Raw genomic sequence first — 22,820 nt, 5'->3', positions numbered from 1 at the left:
TCAAATAGTATTAATAGTTATTGCTGTCAGAATGAAAGTGCTTTCCAAAAGGTGAAATCAAGTCTTAAGACAAAGAAGTATAACATCCTAGGTGCTTACAATAACTAATGAAGATTTCCCTGATTATCATATGAAGACAAAAATGAAACATTTTAAACATGACTGTAAAGGGTGCCTGGCTGGCTCAGTTGGAGGTGCATGGGACTCTTCATCTCGGGGCCATGAGTTCAAGCCCTATGTTGGGTGTAGAAATTACTAAAAAAATAAACTTAAAAAAATAAAAATAAAATAAACATGACTATGCTATTAATACTAGGGTCATATGTGTTTATTTATATTTGTTTTAATGTTTAAAATATGCAATTTAACATTTATAGTGAACAAAAGTGCTATACATTTTTATCATAGAAGAAAAAAACAAACAAAATTAAAAGCATCCATAATATTATTACTTAAAGGTAACACCACAGTTTACACTTTGGTGAAATGTTTCTAGTTTTATGAACTTTCTTCCCCCCACTTAATTCACGACTAACAACTTGCCACATAAGTACACGTTCTTTTACAACATTATTCTCAAAGGTTGCACATTGAGAATGGATTAGATATGTTACATATAGATATACTACTACATGGACATATTTTAATTCACTTAATCATTTGGATGTTTCCCTTTTTTTCTATTTAAACAATATAGCGATAAATGTTCTTGTTGAGTGCTTTCACAAATCTAACATTACCTCTTTGGAGAAATTCCTAGCAGGAAGATATTTTTAGAAAATACATACATTTCAGAATTTTTGCTTTTCTGAGATATTATACCAATTTGCAACACTCTCCCCCCAACTGATAATGAGAACTAGTTTTGAACCTAGAGGGGAATAAGAAAAGACTACGTACTAATGAAATACTGACAAAGTATGAAGAATAAATAGATTATGGAAAATTCAATTTTAAAGACAATTTCCTCATTCACCAAAATTTACCTGAAAGTAAATTTGGTTCTCTGTCAAATTCAATATAACATTTGCATAAATAAAATCTGTTAGGGAAATAATTTTTAATGACAGTGACCAGAATATCTTTCAAGATTAATGTGGAATAATTTTTACTATTTTAAAGTTTAAAAAATCATGAAATTTACTTAGTAAATAAAATAAAACTTTTGCAAAACTTTGTTTTGAAAGTAGCATCTTTTTTTAAATTTTTAAAAAATGTTTATGTATTTTTTTTGTTGTTGTTAACGTTTACTCACTTTTTGAGAGAGCATGAACGGGGGAGGGGCAGAGAGAGAGGGAGACACAGAATCCGAAGCAGGCTCCAGGCTCTGAGCTGTCAGCACAGAGCCCGACATGGGGCTCCAACTCATGAACTGTGAGATCACGACCTGAGTTGAAGTCGGACACTGAACCGACTGAGCCACCCAGGTGCCCCAAATGTTTATGTATTTTTGATAGACAGAGACAGAGTGCAAGCAGGGGAGGGACAGAGAGACACAATTTGAAGCAGGATCCAGGCTCTGAGCTGTCAGCACACAGCCCAATGTGGGGTTCAAATTCACGAATCGTGAGATCATGACCTGAGCCAAAGTTGGATGCTTAACCAACTGAGCCACCAAGGCACCCCGAAAGTAGCATCTTTCTAAGTCAAAGTTGGATTACATTCAGAGACAAATGTTATACTATGCCTTATAATACTAGTTAGTGTTTTTAGACAAACACTAGTAATTCACATTTAAAAGCTATATTTTATTGTTACTGCACCTTATGTGAATGTAGATAATATTTCCATGTTGATCCACATTGATTTTTCCAGGAATGCAAGGAATTCTTCTTTCTGTTTCTTTTGTTAAAAGTTTCTTACACAAACAGCATCTATAACACAAAGAACATACAAAAATATCCAAGGAGAAAAATTTTAAATGTAGTAAAATTAAAGAATTTAGCTGCACTGTACAGAATATCAAAGAAAAATACATCACCATACCTGTATAATGTCGCTGCATTATTCCGAGAATCTGGGTTCAAGTACTCAGGATCAAAAAGTCTTTCAATCTTCTTACAAAAAAGTTTACTATTAACAACAAATGATGGAGAAATTAATTTTCTATGTTTACATTATGAAAATTACTTGATAGTGATGAAAATAAATACTGATCTACCTGCATATGTAGAAAATAAAATTAATAAATCCTTAGAGAGCCACTCTGGGGATTTACGATATATTTATAGTGTTCTAAGTAAATAAACCTATTAATGAGAACTGCTTAATTAAGAATGTATTTTCAGGGGCGCCTGAGTGGCTCAACTGGTTAAATGTCTGACTTCAGCTTAGGTCATGATCTCACACTTCGTGGGTTTGAGTTCTGGGTTGGGCTCTGCGCTGACAGCTCTGTGTTTCCTCCTCTCTCTGTCCTTCCCCCACTTTTGCGCACTCTCTCTCTCAAAAATAAATAAACATAAAAAAAAAAGAATGTATTTTCACAAGAATATTTGGTAAAAATATTCAAGATTGAGGAACTTGAAAACTTAAGAATCCTGGGTCTACCAATAATAACTTGGCATATTTGAACATTGTTTTCTCATCTATAAAATGGGGTTAATAAGGGGTGCCTGGGTGGCTCAGGTTAAGTGTCCAACTTCAGCTCAGGTCATGATCTCGTGGTTCGTGAGTTCAAGCCCTGTATCAGCCTCTGTGCTGATAGCTCAGAGCCTGGAGCCTGCTTTGGATTCTGCATCTCCCTCTCTCAGTTCCTCCCCCACTCACACTCTGTCTCTCTCTCTCAAAAATAAATAAAGATTAAAAAAATAAAATAAAATAAAATGGGATTAATAATCCCAAATTCACAAGTTTTTATGAGGGTTAAATAGTGTGTTTAAAGAGTGCCAGATATAGCATTAAGCAATTGATATATATTAACAAAAACTTATTGATTATACATACTATGAGCAAACTTTAAGCCTTATGTCATTAATTCGAAGTGTATGTCCTGAGACTAGGTCTGGATTTAGGATATTAATCCCATTTTTAAATATTTAGCTCTCAGATAATTGCCCTCTGTCTCATCCCCCCTAAGGACTACACTTTTGTATAATCCCCTGCATTAGCAATTTCCCCCTCTGGAATGAATCATTTTGATTAGCATATAAACATTATCTAGTATCTACCTTAAAAAAAAATCCTCTCCTGGGCCTACCTATCCCTAATGGCTAACTGCTAAAATTTTTAGTATTCATTTAGAGCAAAACATCGGGAAAAAAGTTTGTCTAAATCTAATTGGTCACATTTCTGTCCTCATTTTACTCTACATGGTAGCTGCATTCTACACATTTGATCACTTAATCACCTCCCTACTTCTTTTTTTTTAAGATTTTATTTTATTTTTTTAATTTCTTTTTCAACGTTTTTTATTTATTTTTGGGACAGAGAGAGACAGAGCATGAACGGGGGAGGGGCAGAGAGAGAGGGAGACACAGAATCGGAAACAGGCTCCAGGCTCCGAGCCATCAGCCCAGAGCCCGACGCGGGGCTCGAACTCACGGACCGCGAGATCGTGACCTGGCTGAAGTCGGCCGCTTAACCGACTGCGCCACCCAGGCGCCCCTAAGATTTTATTTTTAAGTAATCTCTGTACCCAGTGTAGGGCTTGAACTCACAACCCTGAGATCAAGAGTTGCATGCTCTATTGACTGAGCCAGCCAGCGCCCCAATCACTTCCCTACTTTTGAAACTATCTTCCCTTTTATCTTCCCTTTGACTCACTGGCTCCTCCTTCTCAGGCCACTAAATGGCCACTCCTCTGTTGAACCTCTAAATATTGGATAGTCTTTATCAATATTCTCTTGCTAACAATTGGAAAATTAAATAAATAAATAGCATTTAAAATAGCACCAAAAAATTTTTACCTAGGAATTAAAAAAAAAAAAGAAAGAAAAGTATCTCTACACTGAAAACTATAAAACGTTGCTAAGATAAATGGAGGGTTATACCATGTTCATGGACTGAAAGAGCCAGTACAATTGAGATCTCAAATCTTTTCAAATATAATCAATGTTAACATCAAACTCCAGCAAGTGTGTGTGTGTGTGTGTGTGTGTCTATGAGAGAGAGACAGAAAGAGAAAATGAGCAGGCTGATTCCATATAAATTATGCAAAAATGGAAAGGACTTAACATGGCCAAAATGGCAATCTTGAAAAAAGGCTAAGCTGGAGAATTTAGATTACTACATAGCAAAAAATATTACAAAGCCACTGTAATTAAGGCAGTGGGCTACTGATACCAATACAAACAAAAAAATCAATGAGACTAGACAGCTACATGCAAAGTAATGAAATCGGATCACTTTCTCACACCATACACAAAAAAAACCCCTCAAAACAGATTAAAAACCTAAGCGAGAGACTTGACGCCATAAAACTCATAGAAGAAAACACAGTCAATTTCTTTGACATTGACCTTTCCAACTTTTTTCTAGATATGTCTCCTTAGGCAAGGAAAACAAAAGCAAAAATAAACTATCGTGACTACACCAAAATAAAAAACTTTTGGGAAGAGGAGGGAAGATGGCAGTGTAGGAGGACGCTGGGCTCACTGCGCGTCCTGCTGATCACTTAGATTCCACCTACACCTGCCTAAATAACCCAGAAAACCGCCAGAGGATTAGCAGAACGGAGTCGCCAGAGCCAAGCGCAGACGAGAGGCCCACGGAGGAGGGTAGGAAGGGCGGCGAGGCGGTGCGCGCTCCACGGACTGGCGGGAGGGAGCCGGGGCGGAGGGGCGGCTCGGCAGCCAAGCAGAGGCCCCGAGTCTGGCTGGCAAAAGCGGAGGGGCCTGACGGAGTGTGTTCCGACAGCAAGCGCGACTTAGCGTCTGGGAGGTCATAAGTTAACAGCTCTGCTCAGAAAGCGGGAAGGCTGGAGGACAAAGGGAGGGAGAGCTGCTGAGACCCCGGACGGACGACAGAGCTCAGTTTGGTGGGGAACAAAGGCGCTCGCCAGCGCCATCTCCCCCGCCCATCCCCCAGCCAAAATCCCAAAGGGAACCGGTTCCTGCCAGGGAACTTGCTCACTCCGCGCAAACACCCAACTCTGCCCTTCTGCGGAGCCAAACCTCCGGCAGCGGATCTGACTCCCTCCCACTGCCACAGGGCCCCTCCTGAAGTGGATCACCCAAGGAGAAGCGAGCTAAGCCTGCGCCTCCTGCCCCTGTGCACCTTGCCTACCCACCCCAGCTAATACGCCAATCCCCAGCATCACAAGCCTGGCAGTGTGCAAGTAGCCCAGATGGGCCACGCCACCCCACAGTGAATCCCGCCCCTAGGAGAGGGGAAGAGAAAGCACACACCAGTCTGACTGTGGCCCCAGTGGTGGTCTGGGGGCAGACATCAGCTCGGACTGCGGCCCTGCCTACCAACTCCAGTTATACACCACAGCATAGGGGAAGTGCCCTGCAGGTCCTCACCATGCCAGGGACTATCCAAAATGATCAAGCGGAAGAATTCCCCTCAGAAGAATCTCAAGGAAATAACAACAGCTAATGAGCTGATCAAAAAGGATTTAAATAATATAACAGAAAGTGAATTTAGAATAATAGTCATAAAATTAATCGCTGGGCTTGAAAACAGTATACAGGACAACAGAGAATCTCTTGCTACAGAGATCAAGGGACTAAGGAACAGTCACGAGGAGCTGAAAAACGCTTTAAACGAAATGCATAACAAAATGGAAACCACCACGGCTCGGATTGAAGAGGCAGAGGAGAGAATAGGTGAACTAGAAGATAAAGTTATGGAAAAAGAGGAAGCTGAGAAAAAGATAAAAAAATCCAGGAGTATGAGGGGAAAATTAGAGAACTAAGTGATACACTAAAAAGAAATAATATACGCATAATTGGTATCCCAGAGGAGGAAGAGAGAGGGAAAGGTGCTGAAGGGGTACTTGAAGAAATAATAGCTGAGAACTTCCCTGAACTGGGGAAGGAAAAAGGCATTGAAATCCAAGAGGCACAGAGAACTCCCTTCAGACTTAACTTGAATCGATCTTCTGCACGACATATCATAGTGAAACTGGCAAAATACAAGGATAAAGAGAAAATTATGAAAGCAGCAAGGGGTAAACGTGCCCTCACATATAAAGGGAGACCTATAAGACTCGTGACTGATCTCTCTTTTGAAACTTGGCAGGCCAGAAAGAATTGGCACCGAGATTTTCAGTGTGCTAGACAGAAAAAATATGCAGCCGAGAATCCTTTATCCAGCAAGTCTGTCATTTAGAATAGAAGGAGAGATAAAGGTCTTCCCAAACAAACAAAAACTGAAGGAATTTGTCACCACTAAACCAGCCCTACAAGAGATCCTAAGGGGGACCCTGTGAGACAAAGTACCAGAGGCATCACTACAAGCATAAAACATACAGACATCACAATGACTCTAAACCCGTATCTTTCTATAATAACACTGAATGTAAATGGATTAAATGCGCCAACCAAAAGACATAGGGTATCAGAATGGATAAAAAAACAAGACCCATCTATTTGCTGTCTACAAGAGACTCATTTTAGACCTGAGGACACCTTTAGATTGAGAGTGAGGGGATGCAGAACAATTTATCATGCGACTGGAAGCCAAAAGAAAGCTGGAGTAGCCATACTTATATCAGACAAACTAGACTTTAAATTAAAGGCTGTAACAAAAGATGAAGAAGGACATTATATAATAGTTACAGGGTCTATCCATCAGGAAGAGCTAACAATTATAAATGTCTATGCACTGAATACCGGAGCCCCCAAATATATAAAACAATTACTCGGGGCGCCTGGGTGGCGCAGTCGGTTAAGCGTCTAACTTCAGCCAGGTCACGATCTCACGGTCCGTGAGTTCGAGCCCCGCATCGGGCTCTGGGCTGATGGCTCGGAGCCTGGAGCCTGTTTCCGATTCTGTGTCTCCCTCTCTCTCTGCCCCTCCCCCGTTCATGCTCTGTCTCTCTCTGTCCCAAAAATAAATAAACGTTGAAAAAAAAAATTTTTTTTAAATAAAAAAATAAAAAAAAAAAACAATTACTCATAAACATAAGCAACCTTATTGATAAGAATGTGGTAATTGCAGGGGACTTTAACACCCCACTTACAGAAATGGATAGATCATCTAGACACACGGTCAATAAAGAAACAAGGGCCCTGAATGAGACATTGGATCAGATGGACTTGACAGATATATTTAGAACTCTGCATCCCAAAGCAACAGAATATACTTTCTTCTTGAGTGCACATGGAACATTCTCCAAGATAGATCATATACTGGGTCACAAAACAGCCCTTCATAAGTTTACAAGAATTGAAATTATACCATGCATACTTTCAGACCACAATGCTATGAAGCTTGAAATCAACCACAGAAAAAAGTCTGGAAAACCTCCAAAAGCATGGAGGTTAAAGAACACCCTACTAACGAATGAGTGGGTCAACCAGGCAATTAGAGAAGAAATTAAAAAATATATGGAAACAAACGAAAATGAAAATACAACAATCCAAACGCTTTGGGACGCAGTGAAGGCAGTCCTGAGAGGAAAATACATTGCAATCCAGGCCTATCTCAAGAAACAAGAAAAATCCCAAATACAAAATCTAACAGCACACCTAAAGGAACTAGAAGCAGAACAGCAAAGGCAGCCTAAACCCAGCAGAAGAAGAGAAATAATAAAGATCAGGGCAGAAATAAACAATATAGAATCTAAAAAAACTGTAGAGCAGATCAACGAAACCAAGAGTTGGTTTTTTGAAAAAATAAACAAAATTGACAAACCTCTAGCCAGGCTTCTCAAAAAGAAAAGGGAGATGACCCAAACAGATAAAATCATGAATGAAAATGGGATTATTACAACCAATCCCTCAGAGATACAAACAATTATCAGGGAATACTATGAAAAATTATATGCCAACAAATTGGACAACCTGGAAGAAATGGACAAATTCCTGAACACCCACACTCTTCCAAAACTCAATCAGGAGGAAATAGAAAGCTTGAACAGACCCATAACCAGCGAAGAAATTGAATCGGTTATCAAAAATCTCCCAACAAATAAGAGTCCAGGACCAGATGGCTTCCCAGGGGAGTTCTACCAGACGTTTAAAGCAGAGATAATACCTATCCTTCTCAAGCTATTCCAAGAAATAGAAAGGGAAGGAAAACTTCCAGACTCATTCTATGAACCCAGTATTACTTTGATTCCTAAACCAGACAGAGACCCAGTAAAAAAAGAGAACTACAGGCCAAATCCCTGATGAATATGGATGCAAAAATTCTCAATAAGATACTAGCAAATTGAATTCAACAGCATATAAAAAGAATTATTCACCATGATCAAGTGGGATTCATTCCTGGGATGCAGGGCTGGTTCAACATTCGCAAATCAATCAACGTGATACATCACATTAACAAAAAAAAAGAGAAGAACCATATGATCCTGTCAATCGATGCAGAAAAGGCCTTCGACAAAATCCAGCACCCTTTCTTAATAAAAACCCTTGAGAAAGTCGGGATAGAAGGAACACACTTAAAGATCATAAAAGCCATTTATGAAAAGCCCACAGCTAACATCATCCTCAATGGGGAAAAACTGAGAGCTTTTTCCCTGAGATCAGGAACACGACAGGGATGCCCACTCTCACCGCTGCTGTTTAACATAGTGCTGGAAGTTCTAGCATCAGCAATCAGACAACAAAAGGAAATCAAAGGCATCAAAATTGGCAAAGATGAAGTCAAGCTTTCACTTTTTGCAGATGATATGATATTATACATGGAAAATCCGATAGACTCCACCAAAAGTCTGCTAGAACTGATACATGAATTCAGCAAAGTTGCAGGATACAAAATCAATGTACAGAAATCAGTTGCATTCTTATACACTAACAATGAAGCAACAGAAAGACAAATAAAGAAACTGATCCCATTCACAATTGCACCAAGAAGCATAAAATACCTAGGAATAAATCTAACCAAAGATGTAAAAGATCTGTATGCTGAAAACTATAGAAAGCTTATGAAGGTAATTGAAGATTTAAAGAAATGGAAAGACATTCCCTGCTCATGGATTGGAAGAATAAATATTGTCAAAATGTCAATACTACCCAAAGCTATCTACACATTCAATGCAACCCCAATCAAAATTGCACCAGCATTCTTCTCGAAACTAGAACAAGCAATCCTAAAATTCATATGGAACCACAAAAGGCCCTGAATAGCCAAAGTAATTTTGAAGAACAAGACCAAAGCAGGAGGCATCACAATCCCAGACTTTAGCCTCTACTACAAAGCTGTCATCATCAAGACAGCATGGTATTGGCACAAAAACGGACACATAGACCAATGGAATAGAATAGAAACCCCAGAACTAGACCCACAAACGTATGGCCAACTCATCTTTGACAAAGCAGGAAAGAACATCCAATGGAAAAAAGACAGTCTCTTTAACAAATGGTGCTGGGAGAACTGGACAGCAACATGCAGAAGGTTGAAACTAGACCACTTTCTCACACCATTCACAAAAATAAACTCAAAATGGATAAAGGACCTGAATGTGAGACAGGAAACCATCAAAACCTTAGAGGAGAAAGCAGGAAACGACCTCTCTGATCTCAGCCGTAGCAATCTTTTACTCGACACATCCCCAAAGGCAAGGGAATTAAAAGCAAAAGTGAATTACTGGGACCTTATGAAGATAAAAAGCTTCTGCACAGCAAAGGAAACCAACAAAACTAAAAGGCAACCAACGGAATGGGAAAAGATATTTGCAAATGACATATCGGACAAAGGGCTAGTATCCAAAATCTATAAAGAGCTCACCAAACTCCACACCCGAAAAACAAATAACCCAGTGAAGAAATGGGCAGAAAACATGAATAGACACTTCTCTAAAGAAGACATCCGGATGGCCAACAGGCACATGAAAAGATGCTCAATGTTGGTCCTTATCAGGGAAATACAAATCAAAACCACACTCAGATATCACCTCACGCCAGTCAGAGTGGCCAACATGAACAAATCAGGAGACTACAGATGCTGGAGAGGATGTGGAGAAACGGGAACCCTCTTGCACTTTTGGTGGGAATGCAGATTGGTGCAGCCGCTCTGGAAAGCAGTGTGGAGGTTCCTCAGAAAATTAAAAATAGACCTACCCTATGACCCAGCAATAGCACTACTAGGAATTTATCCAAGGGATACAGGAGTACTGATGCATAGGGGCACTTGTACCCCAATGTTTATAGCAGCCCTCTCAACAATAGCCAAATTATGGAAAGAGCCTAAATGTCCATCAACTGATGAATGGATAAAGAAATTGTGGTTTATATACACAATGGAATACTACGTGGCAATGAGAAAAAATGAAATATGGCCTTTTGTAGCCACGTGGATGGAACTGGAGAATGTGATGCTAAGTGAAATAAGCCATACAGAGAAAGACAGATACCATATGGTTTCACTCTTATGTGGGTCCTGAGAAACCTAACAGGAACCCATGGGGGAGGGGAAGGAAAAAAAAAAAAAGAAAAGAGGTTAGAGTGGGAGAGAGCCAAAGCATAAGAGACTGTTAAAAACTGAGAACATGGGGCGCCTGGGTGGCGCAGTCGGTTAAGCGTCCGACTTCAGCCAGGTCACGATCTCGCGGTCCGTGAGTTCGAGCCCCGCGTCGGGCTCTGGGCTGATGGCTCAGAACCTGGAGCCTGTTTCCGATTCTGTGTCTCCCTCTCTCTCTGCCCCTCCCCCGTTCATGCTCTGTCTCTCTCTGTCCCAAAAATAAATAAACGTTAAAAAAAAAAAAATTTTTTTAAAAAACTGAGAACAAACTGAGGGTTGATGGGGGGTGGGAGGGAGGAGAGGGTGGGTGATGGGTATTGAGGAGGGCACCTTTTGGGATGAGCACTGGGTGTTGTATGGAAACCAATTTGACAATAAATTTCATATATATAAAAAATAAAAAAATAAAAAAATAAAAAAAAAAACTTTTGCATGGCAAAGGAGATCATCATCAAAACAAAAAGGCAACCTATTGAATGGGAGAAGATATTTGAAATGATACATCCAATAAGAGGTTAATATCCAAAATATATAAAAAACTTATACAACTCAACACCCCAAAAAACAATCCAATTAAAAAATGATTGGAAAAGTAAATAGACACTTTCCCAAAGAAGACATACACATGGCCAACAGACATGAAAAGATGTCAACATCATTAATCATGAGGGGGAAATGTGAATCCAAACCAAAATGAGATATCATCTTACATGTGTCAGAACGGTTAGAATAAAAAGACAAGAAATAACAAGTGATGGCAAGGATGTGGAGAAAAAGGAACCCTTGTGCACTGTTGATGGGAATGTAACTTGGTGCAACCACTATGGAAAACAGAAGGGAGTTCCTCAAAAGGCTGAAAACAGAACTACCATATGGTCCAGTAATTCCAATACTGGGTATTTACTTCAAGAAAAAAAAAAAAAAAACAAAACAAACACACTAATTTGAAAACATATATGCACCTGTATATTTATTATAGCATTATTTACAATAGCCAACATATGGAAGCAATCCAAGTGTACATCGATATATGAATGGATAAAAAAGATATGGTATACGTGTATATACAGTGGAATATTACTTGACCATAAAAAGGATGAGATCTTGCCATTTGTGACAACATGGATGGACCTAGAAGGTATAATGCTAAGTGAAATAAGTCAGAGAAAAATCCCATATGATTTCACTTATATGTGGAATCTAAAGAACAAATGAATAAATGAACAAACAAAAAGCAGAATCAGACCTATAAATGCAAAAAACAAACTGCTGGAGGGGAGGGAGGTAAGGGAATGGACAAAAGGGGTGAAGGAGAGGGTGAAATACAGGCTTCCAGTTACAAAATGAGTAAGTCATAGGATTGTATTGGCATTGTAAGGTGACAGATGGTAGCTACATTCGTGGTAAGCACAGCTTAATGCATAGAGTTTTTAAATCACTATGTTATAACCTGAAACTAATGTAACATTATGTGTCAACTGTATTTCAATTTAAAAAAAAAGAAGAGATCAACAGAACAAAGTGGAGAGTTTGGAAACACATGGTGCCACTGCAATTCAGTGGAGAAAGAATGGTCTTGCTAAGAAACCTCAGCCAGTTCCATGGTTTCAAATCTATCTACTGTTGTATTTCTATTTTAAGCTCTGATCTCTGACCTAAGCTTCAAACTTATATATCCACCTACCTCTGCTATCTTGCCTGGATGTCCAAAAAGTGTATTAAATATATTATGTAATCTCAATAAGATCCAAATCCACCTCTTGAACCCCTTACCCCAATGTCTCCTCTATTAATGGTATTACCATCTACTTAGTTGCTCAACCTTAAACCTCAACCTAGTAATTATCCTAGGATACACTCTTTTCCCACATTATTCCATTTGCAATCTGTCAATATTTCTAATAATACACTCTGCATCCATCTACTTCTTTCCAGCTCCACTGCTTCTACTCTAGTCCAAACTCTTTCATCTCTCACCAGATTATCACACTAGCCTCTCCTCATCAGTCTCCTTATTTCTCACATCCATATAGTCTATTCTCCACAGAGCAACAGGATGGTCTCTTCAAAAACAGATCATGCCACTCCTCTGTTCCCATTCACATTTAGAATAAAGTATACTCTCTTTACTGTGACTCAAACAGCGCCTAAACTGCCGACCTTATCCCATACTACTCTTCCTCTTTATAATAAAGCCAGTTTTAATCATTTTGATCATAATTCACTAACATGATATGTTCATATGTACACTGTAAAAAATAAGTACTAATTTTTATCTAGAGTCATTGGCTCTGGATAAATTTTACTTCATTTAAAATAAAATAGAGGGTCAATTGGGTGGCTCAGTCAAGCAGCTGACTCCTGATTGTGGCTCAGGTCATGATCTCGCAGTTCATGGCACTGAGCCCCACGTTGGACTCCATGCTGACAGTGTAAAGCCTACTTGGGATTCTCTCTTTCCCCCTCTCTCTGCCCCTCCCCTGCTCATGCTCTCTCTCTTCTTCTCTCAAAATAAATGAATAAACTTTTAAAAAACAGAAATATTTCTAAATATATTCTAAAAATAGAATATTTCACTAAAATGAAATAGTAATATATTTCTTCTAACAGGAACATTAGATTAAAAATTAAATTAAAAAAATTACCTCCTAAACTTATCTTTCTTGTCCTTTAAATCATCAACTTCATTATGTGTGAACAGGTCAGCTATACGTGTGAGAAGATTTGCATTAATACAGTTCATGTTGCATGGGGTAGCAACTATGGCATTCATATTCTTGTGGCAATACTGAATACATTGCTCAACCTGAAAAAAAGAATAGAAAATGAATGTTGAAAAGAGTAGCATGAAGGACAATGTCATTTCAATACCTTTCAAAGATAAAATTCATTAAAAGCTCGATCCATGGATTACTAGGCACTAACTGCATTCAGGTTAATCTATACTGGGCTAATCTATACTGTTCCAAAGTGAGCCAGCAGGCCATAGTTGTACAAACCCATACAAAGCTAGAAAAATAATCTTCAATTTTCCTGGCACACTTTAAACAATAATGCAATGAGCATCTTTCATGATTGTGGCAGGTATGTATCTTAGTCCACAAACTCAAGTATACAAGATATGTAATTTCCTAAAACTAGACTTAGTGGCAATTTTAAGCCTCTACTTCTCTGAGTGGCAGAAATATAGTCACTTCAGGGTTTTCTCAGTTGTGTTGTACTTGCTTTCTGACTTTCTTCCCCTTTCTCCAACCTGAGGTATATTTATTTACTTTTTGAGGTAGTTTTGGGGCTTGGGGAAAAGTAGCTCTGGCTAATCATGTATTCTTCCAAATATTTTGTTATGGGAAAAAAAAATATGCTTTAGGGCTTAGATTTCAAAACTCAAACATTAAGGATTCTTTCCATCTCTGCTTTTTTTCTATAACCCTTCCCTGGAACAATTAATACCAGCAACTAAAGGGAGCAACTAAAGAATAGAAAGAATACAGAGAACTAAGCAAAACCTTAAAGACTCAAATAAACAAACTTCAGGGGCACCTGGGTGGCTCAGTCGGTTGAGCGACCGACTTTGGCTCAGGTCATGATCTCATGGTCTGAGTTCGAGCCCCACGTTGGTCTCTGTGCTGACAGCTCGGAGCCTGGAGCCTGCTTCAGATTCTGTGTCTCCCTCTCTCTCTGCCCCTCCCCCGCTCATGCTCTGTCTCTGTCTCAGAAATGAATAAACATAAAAAAAAATTTTTTTTTTAAATTTTTTTTTCAACGTTTATTTATTTTTGGGACAGAGAGAGACAGAGCATGAACGGGGGAGGGGCAGAGAGAGAGGGAGACACAGAATTGGAAACAGGCTCCAGGCTCCGAGCCATCAGCCCAGAGCCTGACGCGGGGCTCGAACTCACGGACCGCGAGATGGTGACCTGGCTGAAGTCAGACGCTTAACCGACTGCGCCACCCAGGCACCCCAAAAAAAAAAAATTTTTTTTAAACAAACTTCACATCTGTTAATATAGCAAAGGAGTACTCTGCCCTAACACAAACATATATAAACATGTGAATGATTAAGAAATTGATTAAATAAAAAGAAACAAATACATTTAAAAAACCTTTTTTAAACATTTATTCATTTTTGACAGTGAGAGAGACAGAGCATGAGTAGGGGCGGGGCAGAGAGAGAGGGAGACACAGAATCTGAAGCAGGCTCCAGGCTCCTGAGCTGTCGGCACAGGGCCTGACATAGGGCTCGAACTCATGGACTATGAGATCATGACCTGAGTTGAAATTGGACGCTTAACCGACTGAGCCACCCAGGCGCCCCAAGAAACAAATATATTTAGGGGCGCCTGGGTGGCGCAGTCGGTTAAGCGTCCGACTTCAGCCAGGTCACGATCTCGCGGCCCGTGAGTTCGAGCCCCGCGTCGGGCTCTGGGCTGATGGCTCGGAGCCTGGAGCCTGTTTCCGATTCTGTGTCTCCCTCTCTCTCTGCCCCTCCCCCGTTCATGCTCTGTCTCTCTCTGTCCCAAAAATAAATAAAAACGTTGAAAAAAGAAACAAATATATTTAATGTTACAGTCTGATACGTATTTGTATGTACTGTGCTTTTCTGTTTTATCAACTACTCCTTAACAACAGACATTAGCATTGGGTTTATACATATACAATTATATCAGTATTTGGGTATTTGTTTTTAATTCACTGATTTGTAAATGAAAGACACAAATAACCAAACATGCTTAAAGAAATTACTTAAATAATGAACAAATATATTCAAAGTAATTTTCATTTAATTTGGTTTTACAGCAAAATCCATCTTGGAGTAAAGCTAATTCTGCTTAGTTTCATCTAATACACCAGTAAGCTATTCCTTGAAGATAAATTGTTTGCTGTATAGACGTAATATACAAATGATACATACTAGTTTAACCCCTTCCCAACAGAACAAGAGTAGTTTATTCTAATGGAATTGTAAGTAAGAAGAGTTAGGAATCCCTAGAAAAAGAAAGATGAGACAAAGCTTTCCTGACACAAGAGAAGTCATTTTAGGCCCCCAGATATTTTCTGTGATCTGTGCCCCACTTGCCCAAGCACCACTTCTTACAGAAGTGCCTTTAGGAAGTGTCAGAATTACAAAGAAATACAAAGACCTTAACAGTTAAGAATTTTAAGAGAACAAAGGGAACACAAAAACTAACAGTTTCCACCAGGCCTGGAAATAGCCTGACCAAAGTAGTGGTAAAAACTCTCATCGCTGTTTCCAAAGTAAGCAAGGCCCTGCACTCCTCACCCAAGATAACAAACCCAAGACCTCATCCAGTTTAAACCCATAGAACCTTGCCCTCTTCCAGTTACCTCTGTTTCATTATAAAATTGAAGTTTCCATCCTAGGTGGAGCACAAGCTTCATTAACATAGCACAGGATGCCCGTGCTACATCATACCTTTACTTGGTATGACAGAGCTCCCCTTTATGAATGTTCAACCTAAACCCTAAATAAAAGAAAATGCTCACCCCTCCTTGGTGAGTCAAAGCTCTGGAAGTTATTCCCCATGATCTCCTTATTTGCTGCAAATAGTTTCCTTTGTGTGACAACTCTACCTGATGCAGGCTCTTAGCTTAACTCACCGCGAAGCAAATTCCTATTAGTTCAGTTACAGAATCACACTCTTGAATTAACAACTACTTTAGTAAGATGTCTTAGAAATTTCTAGGCACTTGAAGGAAAAATCAAGTTGTGTGTTAAGCATAGGTGAATAAAAGAACTTGGATCTTTTATTAATACTTACCAATGAATCCATTTTCAAAAACTCTGAAGAAATAAGAATTGAAATGACATTTCCTGGCTCTAAAAAAAAGAAAAAAATTTAATTCTCCTTTTGATTTGTACCTCAATCTCCTCAGGACAAGGTCCTTCTCACCTTAAAAGAGGATGTTACATTATAACAACAGTTTATTATAACATTACGTCATATGGCTTAGATACATGAAAGAAAGAAAATGCAATGTTAAAATATGGGGTATAGAGAAAGCACATAGTAAATCTGCCCGGGAATTAGATTTATATCTAAGTAAAAAGACTCCAGCTAAAGATACGACACATGCAAACTTCTGCTTAACTAAATCAGAGAAAAAGATAATTAAAATTGAGACTCTAATTTATCACATAAAAATAATCGTAGTGAGAAAATCTTTTAAATGATTAATGAAAGCACTTGTTATTAGTGAAGTTATTTCAAAGGCAGTACAATACTTGTCATGAACAATTATTTATTTAAAAGACTCTAAACGGTAACATAAAATTTACTACTGCAGAAGCGCTAAAGTTACTTCCTAAAGGCAAACTGAGGCGAGGCATAACCAGAGAAAGGGGAATGCTGGATGACACTACTATTTTGGTAAACCTAAGTCATCTCCTGTGAGGTATATTTAAGGAAGAAAAATTGTGATTTTTCCCATTATAGTACTGAGATAATCCTTCCAAATAAAGGACTATGCAATGATTAAAATAAGCCATTCCAATCTTTGTTTAAACAATAATTCTAGGTTAAAGGCTCTCAAATAGAAAGAAATGGTGAAGGGGACTGGTGAAAAATTCCTCATGAGAAATTCCTCAGGGAAGAGTTAATATAGCTCATTCCAGCTAAGACCACTTGTCTGCATTAGAGATTTAAGTAAGCATTCTGGTGGTTTTCCTGGTTAGAATAAAGATTGCTTTTATAAAAGTTTATGTTTGTAGCTACTGATATAAGGTCAAAGATTACAGAGTGACTAGTTTTGCTCCACTTCTTTTACCTTGACTATATGCATAAATATGCTGGATAAAACTTTTTTTCTCGCTGCATAATTTAATTTTTTATTTCACATATACATAACCATATCTGAGTGATCTGGAATCTCTGGACTCCAACTGGCTGAAAATTTTTATTTAGCAAGCTTGTAATTTTTATTTAAGAACCACCAAAATCTTTTTTCATTAATTTGATCCTTAAAATCTATTAATAATAAGTTTCTTCAGAAAATGTTTATACTATCCCTATAGATTTATTTACTAATAAGAATTTAAAAATATTTTGGGACTGCTACAAATAGCAAATTCTAAGCCACAGACTTTATTAAACTACAAGTGTGATTTCCTATACAATGCTATTCCCGACTAAAGATTACTCATTATTCTTCCTTTCATCTAGAACACCAGTTCTCAAACTTTTACTTTTTTTAAGATTGTATTTTTAGGTAATCTCCACACCCAACATGGAGCTTGAACTCAAAACCCCGAGACCAAGAGTTGCACGCTCCAATGACTGAACCAGCCAGGCATCCCTGGTTCCCAAACTTTTGATCTTAAGACTCCTTTTTTGTTGAGATGGGTTAGAACTATCAGTATAAATTAAAACAGGAAAAATTTTAAATATTTAATTCCTTTTAAAAGAATAAACTCATTATATACTAACATATCTTTATGAAAAATAACTGTATTTTCCAAAATACAAATTAGCAAGAAGAGTAACACTGACATTTTTTACAAATTTCTTCGATATCCAACTTAAGAGAAGATAGCTGGATTCTATATCTGTTTCTACATTCAGTTTGTGGGTAGTCTTCTCTGATGTTCCATCAAAACTCAACAACTGATAGTTTCTTTTAAAGGTTAGGTGTTATGGAATCTGAAGTCATATCAATGAACTTTTCCTATTCTGTTATCTCAAAGTCAAATGATTTATCTTGCACTTTGAATGGATCTTTGCTTAACCCATGCATGATTTTAACATCACGCACTGTCATTTGGAAAATATTGGTTCACTGAGTTATGCAGATCTTCTAAATGTTGAAACATTTCATTGTATAATATATATAAGGGACACCTGTGTGGCTCAGTCGGTTGAGAGTCTCACTCTTGATTTTGGCTCAGGTCATAACGTCAGAGTCATGAGATTGAGCCCTGTGTTGGGTTCTGCACTGAACATGGAGCCTGCTTAAGATTCTCATTCTCTCTCTCTCCCTCCCCCACTACCACTCCCTCACACACACTCTCTAATATACATATGTATATATCTCTCTTCACATTTGTTAATATCACCACCAGTCTCATCAGAAAAGTCTTTTAAATATGGAGAAACTGTCAAGCATGTGGAAGCAGATACAAGTTTTCCATACTCTCTCACTTGAAACCTTGAATTTTATTATTGACAACAAATACTGTCAGTTGTTTCCCTTCAGTTGATCAGCTTAATTCATTTTCAAGAAAATATCTTGCCTAAATCTGAATAACCATAATTTGCCTCCCTTTCTCTTTTTCAAAAAGCAGCTGGTTTAGCTTGCAACTCAAACAACTGCACAAGTGCTTTTCCTCTAGACAACCATCACACTCTAGTGTGCAGAAGTGCACCTCCCATGCCATCACACAGAACATGGAAAAGATGCATGCTCAAGGGTCAAGAGTTAATCAAATTACTCATCTTTACTGTTTCATCAAGGACATTCTTTTTTTTTTTTTTAATTTTTTTTTTCAACGTTTATTTATTTTTGGGACAGAGAGAGACAGAGCATGAACAGGGGAGGGTCAGAGAGAGAGGGAGACACAGAATCGGAAACAGGCTCCAGGCTCTGAGCCATCAGCCCAGAGCCCGACGCAGGGCTCGAACTCATGGACCGCGAGATCGTGACCTGGCTGAAGTCGGACGCTTAACCGACTGCGCCACCCAGGCGCCCCTCAAGGACATTCTTAAAGTGAGACTGAATTTATTCTTTTCTTTTTTATCTTTTTAACTATGAGCACATGTTATTCAAGAATATGATGACCACTAGTACAGTTTGGTGCCCCTGCCCAGATGTGTGCCCTCCATTACTTCTATACCATGTAAACAAATGGCAACAAAGAAGAAGACCGTAAGATATTAGTATTATTATATATATTGTCTTGACTTTGTGAACCTTCTAAAAGATCTCCAGGACTCTGGGGCACCTGGGTGGCTCAGCTGGTTGAGTGTCTGACTCTTGATTTTGGTTCAGGTCATGATCTCACGGTTGTGAGATTGAGACCTACATTGGGCTCTGCGCTGAGCATGAAGCCTGCTTAGGATTCTCTCAATCTCTCTCTCTCCCCTCCGCTGCACCTCCCCCACTCATTCTCTCTCTCTCTCTCTCTTTCTCAAAATTAAAAAAAAACCAACAAAATATCTCCAGGACTCCAGAGGTCCATGTACCATACAATGAGAACTGCTGATCTAGAGACCTGTCCACTTGCCATACATTCACTATAATCTACTAAAAATGATGAGGTATCAGTTTCCTAAAAGGTGATTACTAAATCTAGGCACAAATACTAATGTCCAAGTAATTTTCCACATTGCATGCTCGGTGTGAAGCAACTACCAGGTGACACATAAATTTTACTACAAAATAAGCAATAGATGGTCTTTTACCTAAAGTGGGCATCTCACAATCTTTATTCTCCTTAGTGTTCCTTTTAACATATCTTATCAACCAGTTGAAAATGTGAACGTCACAATGAACTGAAATGTCCACCTCTTCCCAGCGCTGGGCATCCATAGATAAATATTCAGCAAAGTACTTCATTTCTGCTATCAAAAGATCTCGTGGGCAAATAAAATCTTCTTTCAAGTTTTTTGCTTCATCACATACATGGATCACCATGTTTGGCCTTCATAAAAAATGTTACACAGAAATGAAATTATTAGAGTTTTAGAAGAGGAGCCAAGAATACTGACATTTATTGGAAGTACAAGAACAAGATGTTTTTGGAAGTTTTGACCATAAATAAACTTGAAAGGGTTTGACATTCAGAATTTTTCATAAAAGTATCTTGCAAACCTGATCTATATCTTAGATTTTGACTAAATTTAGTTAGGTTATTGACCTAACAGCTTAAGCTGTTAAGCTTATTAAGCCTAATAACTTAAGAACTTAGAAAAACAAAAATATTTTTATTACAGGACTCATAATTTACATGGTTTAAAGTTTAGTTTTCAAGTTATAAGTTAATAACAAAGTTTTAAAAACTAATACCAATTCACACACACAAAAATTAAATAACACATTCTAATTCTTGTGAGGAATGTAAAACAGTACTTTTACATGGTTATGGGTATGAGGAGATAAATATTAAATATTAAAATTTTATTACTATTAATAAATAAGAAAAACAGTTAAAATCATTCATTGAAGAATCAAAAAATTAGCATGGCTACTTAGTTATTTTTAACAGCAAGAAAGTTTATTTCTATGCATTCATCAAATATAAATTAGTAAATGTAGTTAAAAGAATTAAGACTACAATGTGTTTATTAACATATTTTAAAAATAATTTAAGAATAAGTTTAGATGATGCATCAGAAAGACTGCTTAAAAAATACATAGTCCTTGAATTTACTTTCCCTTGAAAATTAGATCACCTCAAAAAGAAATATCAGCATGATCCACAACTACTTCCATGTCATTACAAAAGAGAATAAATCAAAAGAGACACACTGTCCTACAATATGAATTTAATGTGTTCAATGGAACTTCATAACTTTCTAATACAAAAAAATCATATTTGAAACAAAACTGGGCTCCCAGATAAAGGATTATTAACCAACACTATTGTCAAGGTCAAAGGAATTTAAATAACTCTTCACAAATTGTTCTTCCAAAGAAATTATGGTCAAAATATAAACAGGTGCTGGTAAGGTATGCTTGTATAATGAAGCATAATGTTTCTATGGATTTTAGATCTACAGTATGAAATACTAGACAATCCCAGCCAGAAAATTATCTGATAAATTTTGTGATACACAAACAAAACTATTAGTTAAAAATCTATGTGAGTAAATTAAAAATCCCTGAACTATACACTTCAAAAGGGTGAATTTTTGTTTATTGTAGTAAAATACACATAACATATAATCTGTCATATTAGCTCTTTTTAAGTGTACAGTCCAATGGCATTAAGTACATTCACACTGTCATGCAATCATCACCACCATCCATCTCCAGAACTATTTCAAAAGGGTAAATTTTATGGTATATGAATTATATATGAATAAAGCTGTTACAAAAAAAGAAAAAAAAACCTATCAGAATTGAAAATACAGAAATGAACTCTCAGATATGATGAAAATGTTCTATATCTTCATTTTTGTGATGGTTACATGGTGTATCCATTGCCAAAACTCATTAAGGTGAATACTTAAAATATATGTTAACTTATTTTATGTAAAATATACAAAACAATCAAAACTTGCAATATACTGAAAGGTATATTCTAATTTTTAATGTTTCCATAATCAGAATTATATTCCAATGGCTCTAAAATACACATCTAGTTTCTTTACCAAAATTGGAGAATTAATGGCAGAGATTTTTCTTTGGGTTTTAAAATTTGCTTTTCAAAGTTTTATATTAGTAGAGGCTATTCTTAATATTTACAATATGAAAATGAATTTTTTATGTGGAAAACTGTAGTCCAATTTAATTATAACAGGAATAAGCCATGTTCAGCTATCAAGCAACTGTTACAGTTCAACACATGAACTGTTCTGATTCCAACAGTTTCAACAATTGTGTAATGTGAAATTCCTAAATTATGGTAACTGATGTATACAATCACCAATCCTATATTTTATAATTTAAAGTTGATATTCATATTAAATCTTATCTAGCAAAGAACCAGCCTCCTACCCTTCAGATTCTTCAGTCTTTTCTCCACCATTACGAGTAGTACAATTTTCACTTTCTGAAGAACAATTCCTTGTGGAAGCTATACTATGTCTTCCTTAAATACAGAAACAAACACATACAAAAACAAAGGGGGAGGTTAGCGTTTCTAGCTGAGAAAGGGTTTTTACTTACTGAATGGTTATACTGTAAATGCATGGTTTCCAAGGCTAAAGATGGCACTTTGTTAGGTGGCATTTCCCTTAATATTTCTAAAGGCATATGGAAAAAACAGTACAAAAATAGGATCACACATTGCTAATGTTACACTGAAGATTTAAAAAATGATATGGTGTGAAAGGGCAGGGATCAAATGTTCAAAAGCCAACAATATAGTTCTCTCTTCCTGAAGCAAGTTTTTATATCGGTACTTTGCTGTTGCTGAGGTTCAAATTATTTACTATACTCAGGATTTCTAAAATCAGTAAATATTTCCAACATAATTGCAGAAAAGATCTTTTCTACACTGCCACTGTGGTATTCGAAGCTACTGTTGACTACAATAAAAGACAGCTGTAAAAAAAGATAACATGAGGAAC

General features: G+C 37.5%; 1 protein-coding gene across 6 annotated transcripts in view; it reads right to left on the bottom strand.

Moving 5' to 3' along the window:
- SANBR (SANT and BTB domain regulator of CSR) overlaps positions 1–22,820 on the bottom strand; it is a 71,481-nt gene that overhangs the window by 34,916 nt on the left and 13,745 nt on the right. For 4 of the 6 annotated variants that reach the window (XR_006300980.1, XR_006300981.1, XM_043603454.1 and 1 more), the window contains exons 4-9: positions 22,246–22,339; positions 19,989–20,227; positions 16,353–16,411; positions 13,218–13,378; positions 1,987–2,073; positions 1,764–1,874 (exon numbers count right to left, since the gene is read on the bottom strand). Coding sequence is in view for 4 of the 6 variants with exons in the window: in XM_043603454.1 (XP_043459389.1) it covers positions 1,764–1,874; positions 1,987–2,073; positions 13,218–13,378; positions 16,353–16,411; positions 19,989–20,227; positions 22,246–22,339 (751 nt within the window). In the remaining 2 variants the exon portion in view is untranslated. Of the gene's footprint in view, positions 1–1,763; positions 1,875–1,986; positions 2,074–13,217; positions 13,379–16,352; positions 16,412–19,988; positions 20,228–22,245; positions 22,340–22,416; positions 22,494–22,820 lie in introns of all 6 variants that reach the window. The other 2 variants (XM_043603457.1, XM_043603456.1) reach the window with 2 other exon arrangements.

Source organism: Prionailurus bengalensis, chromosome A3 (genome assembly GCF_016509475.1).
Source record: "Prionailurus bengalensis isolate Pbe53 chromosome A3, Fcat_Pben_1.1_paternal_pri, whole genome shotgun sequence".
In the NCBI taxonomy this organism is placed as follows: domain Eukaryota; kingdom Metazoa; phylum Chordata; class Mammalia; order Carnivora; family Felidae; genus Prionailurus; species Prionailurus bengalensis.
The sequence above is the reverse complement of the archived record's forward strand: the minus strand, read 5'-3'. Positions and strand labels throughout refer to the sequence as shown.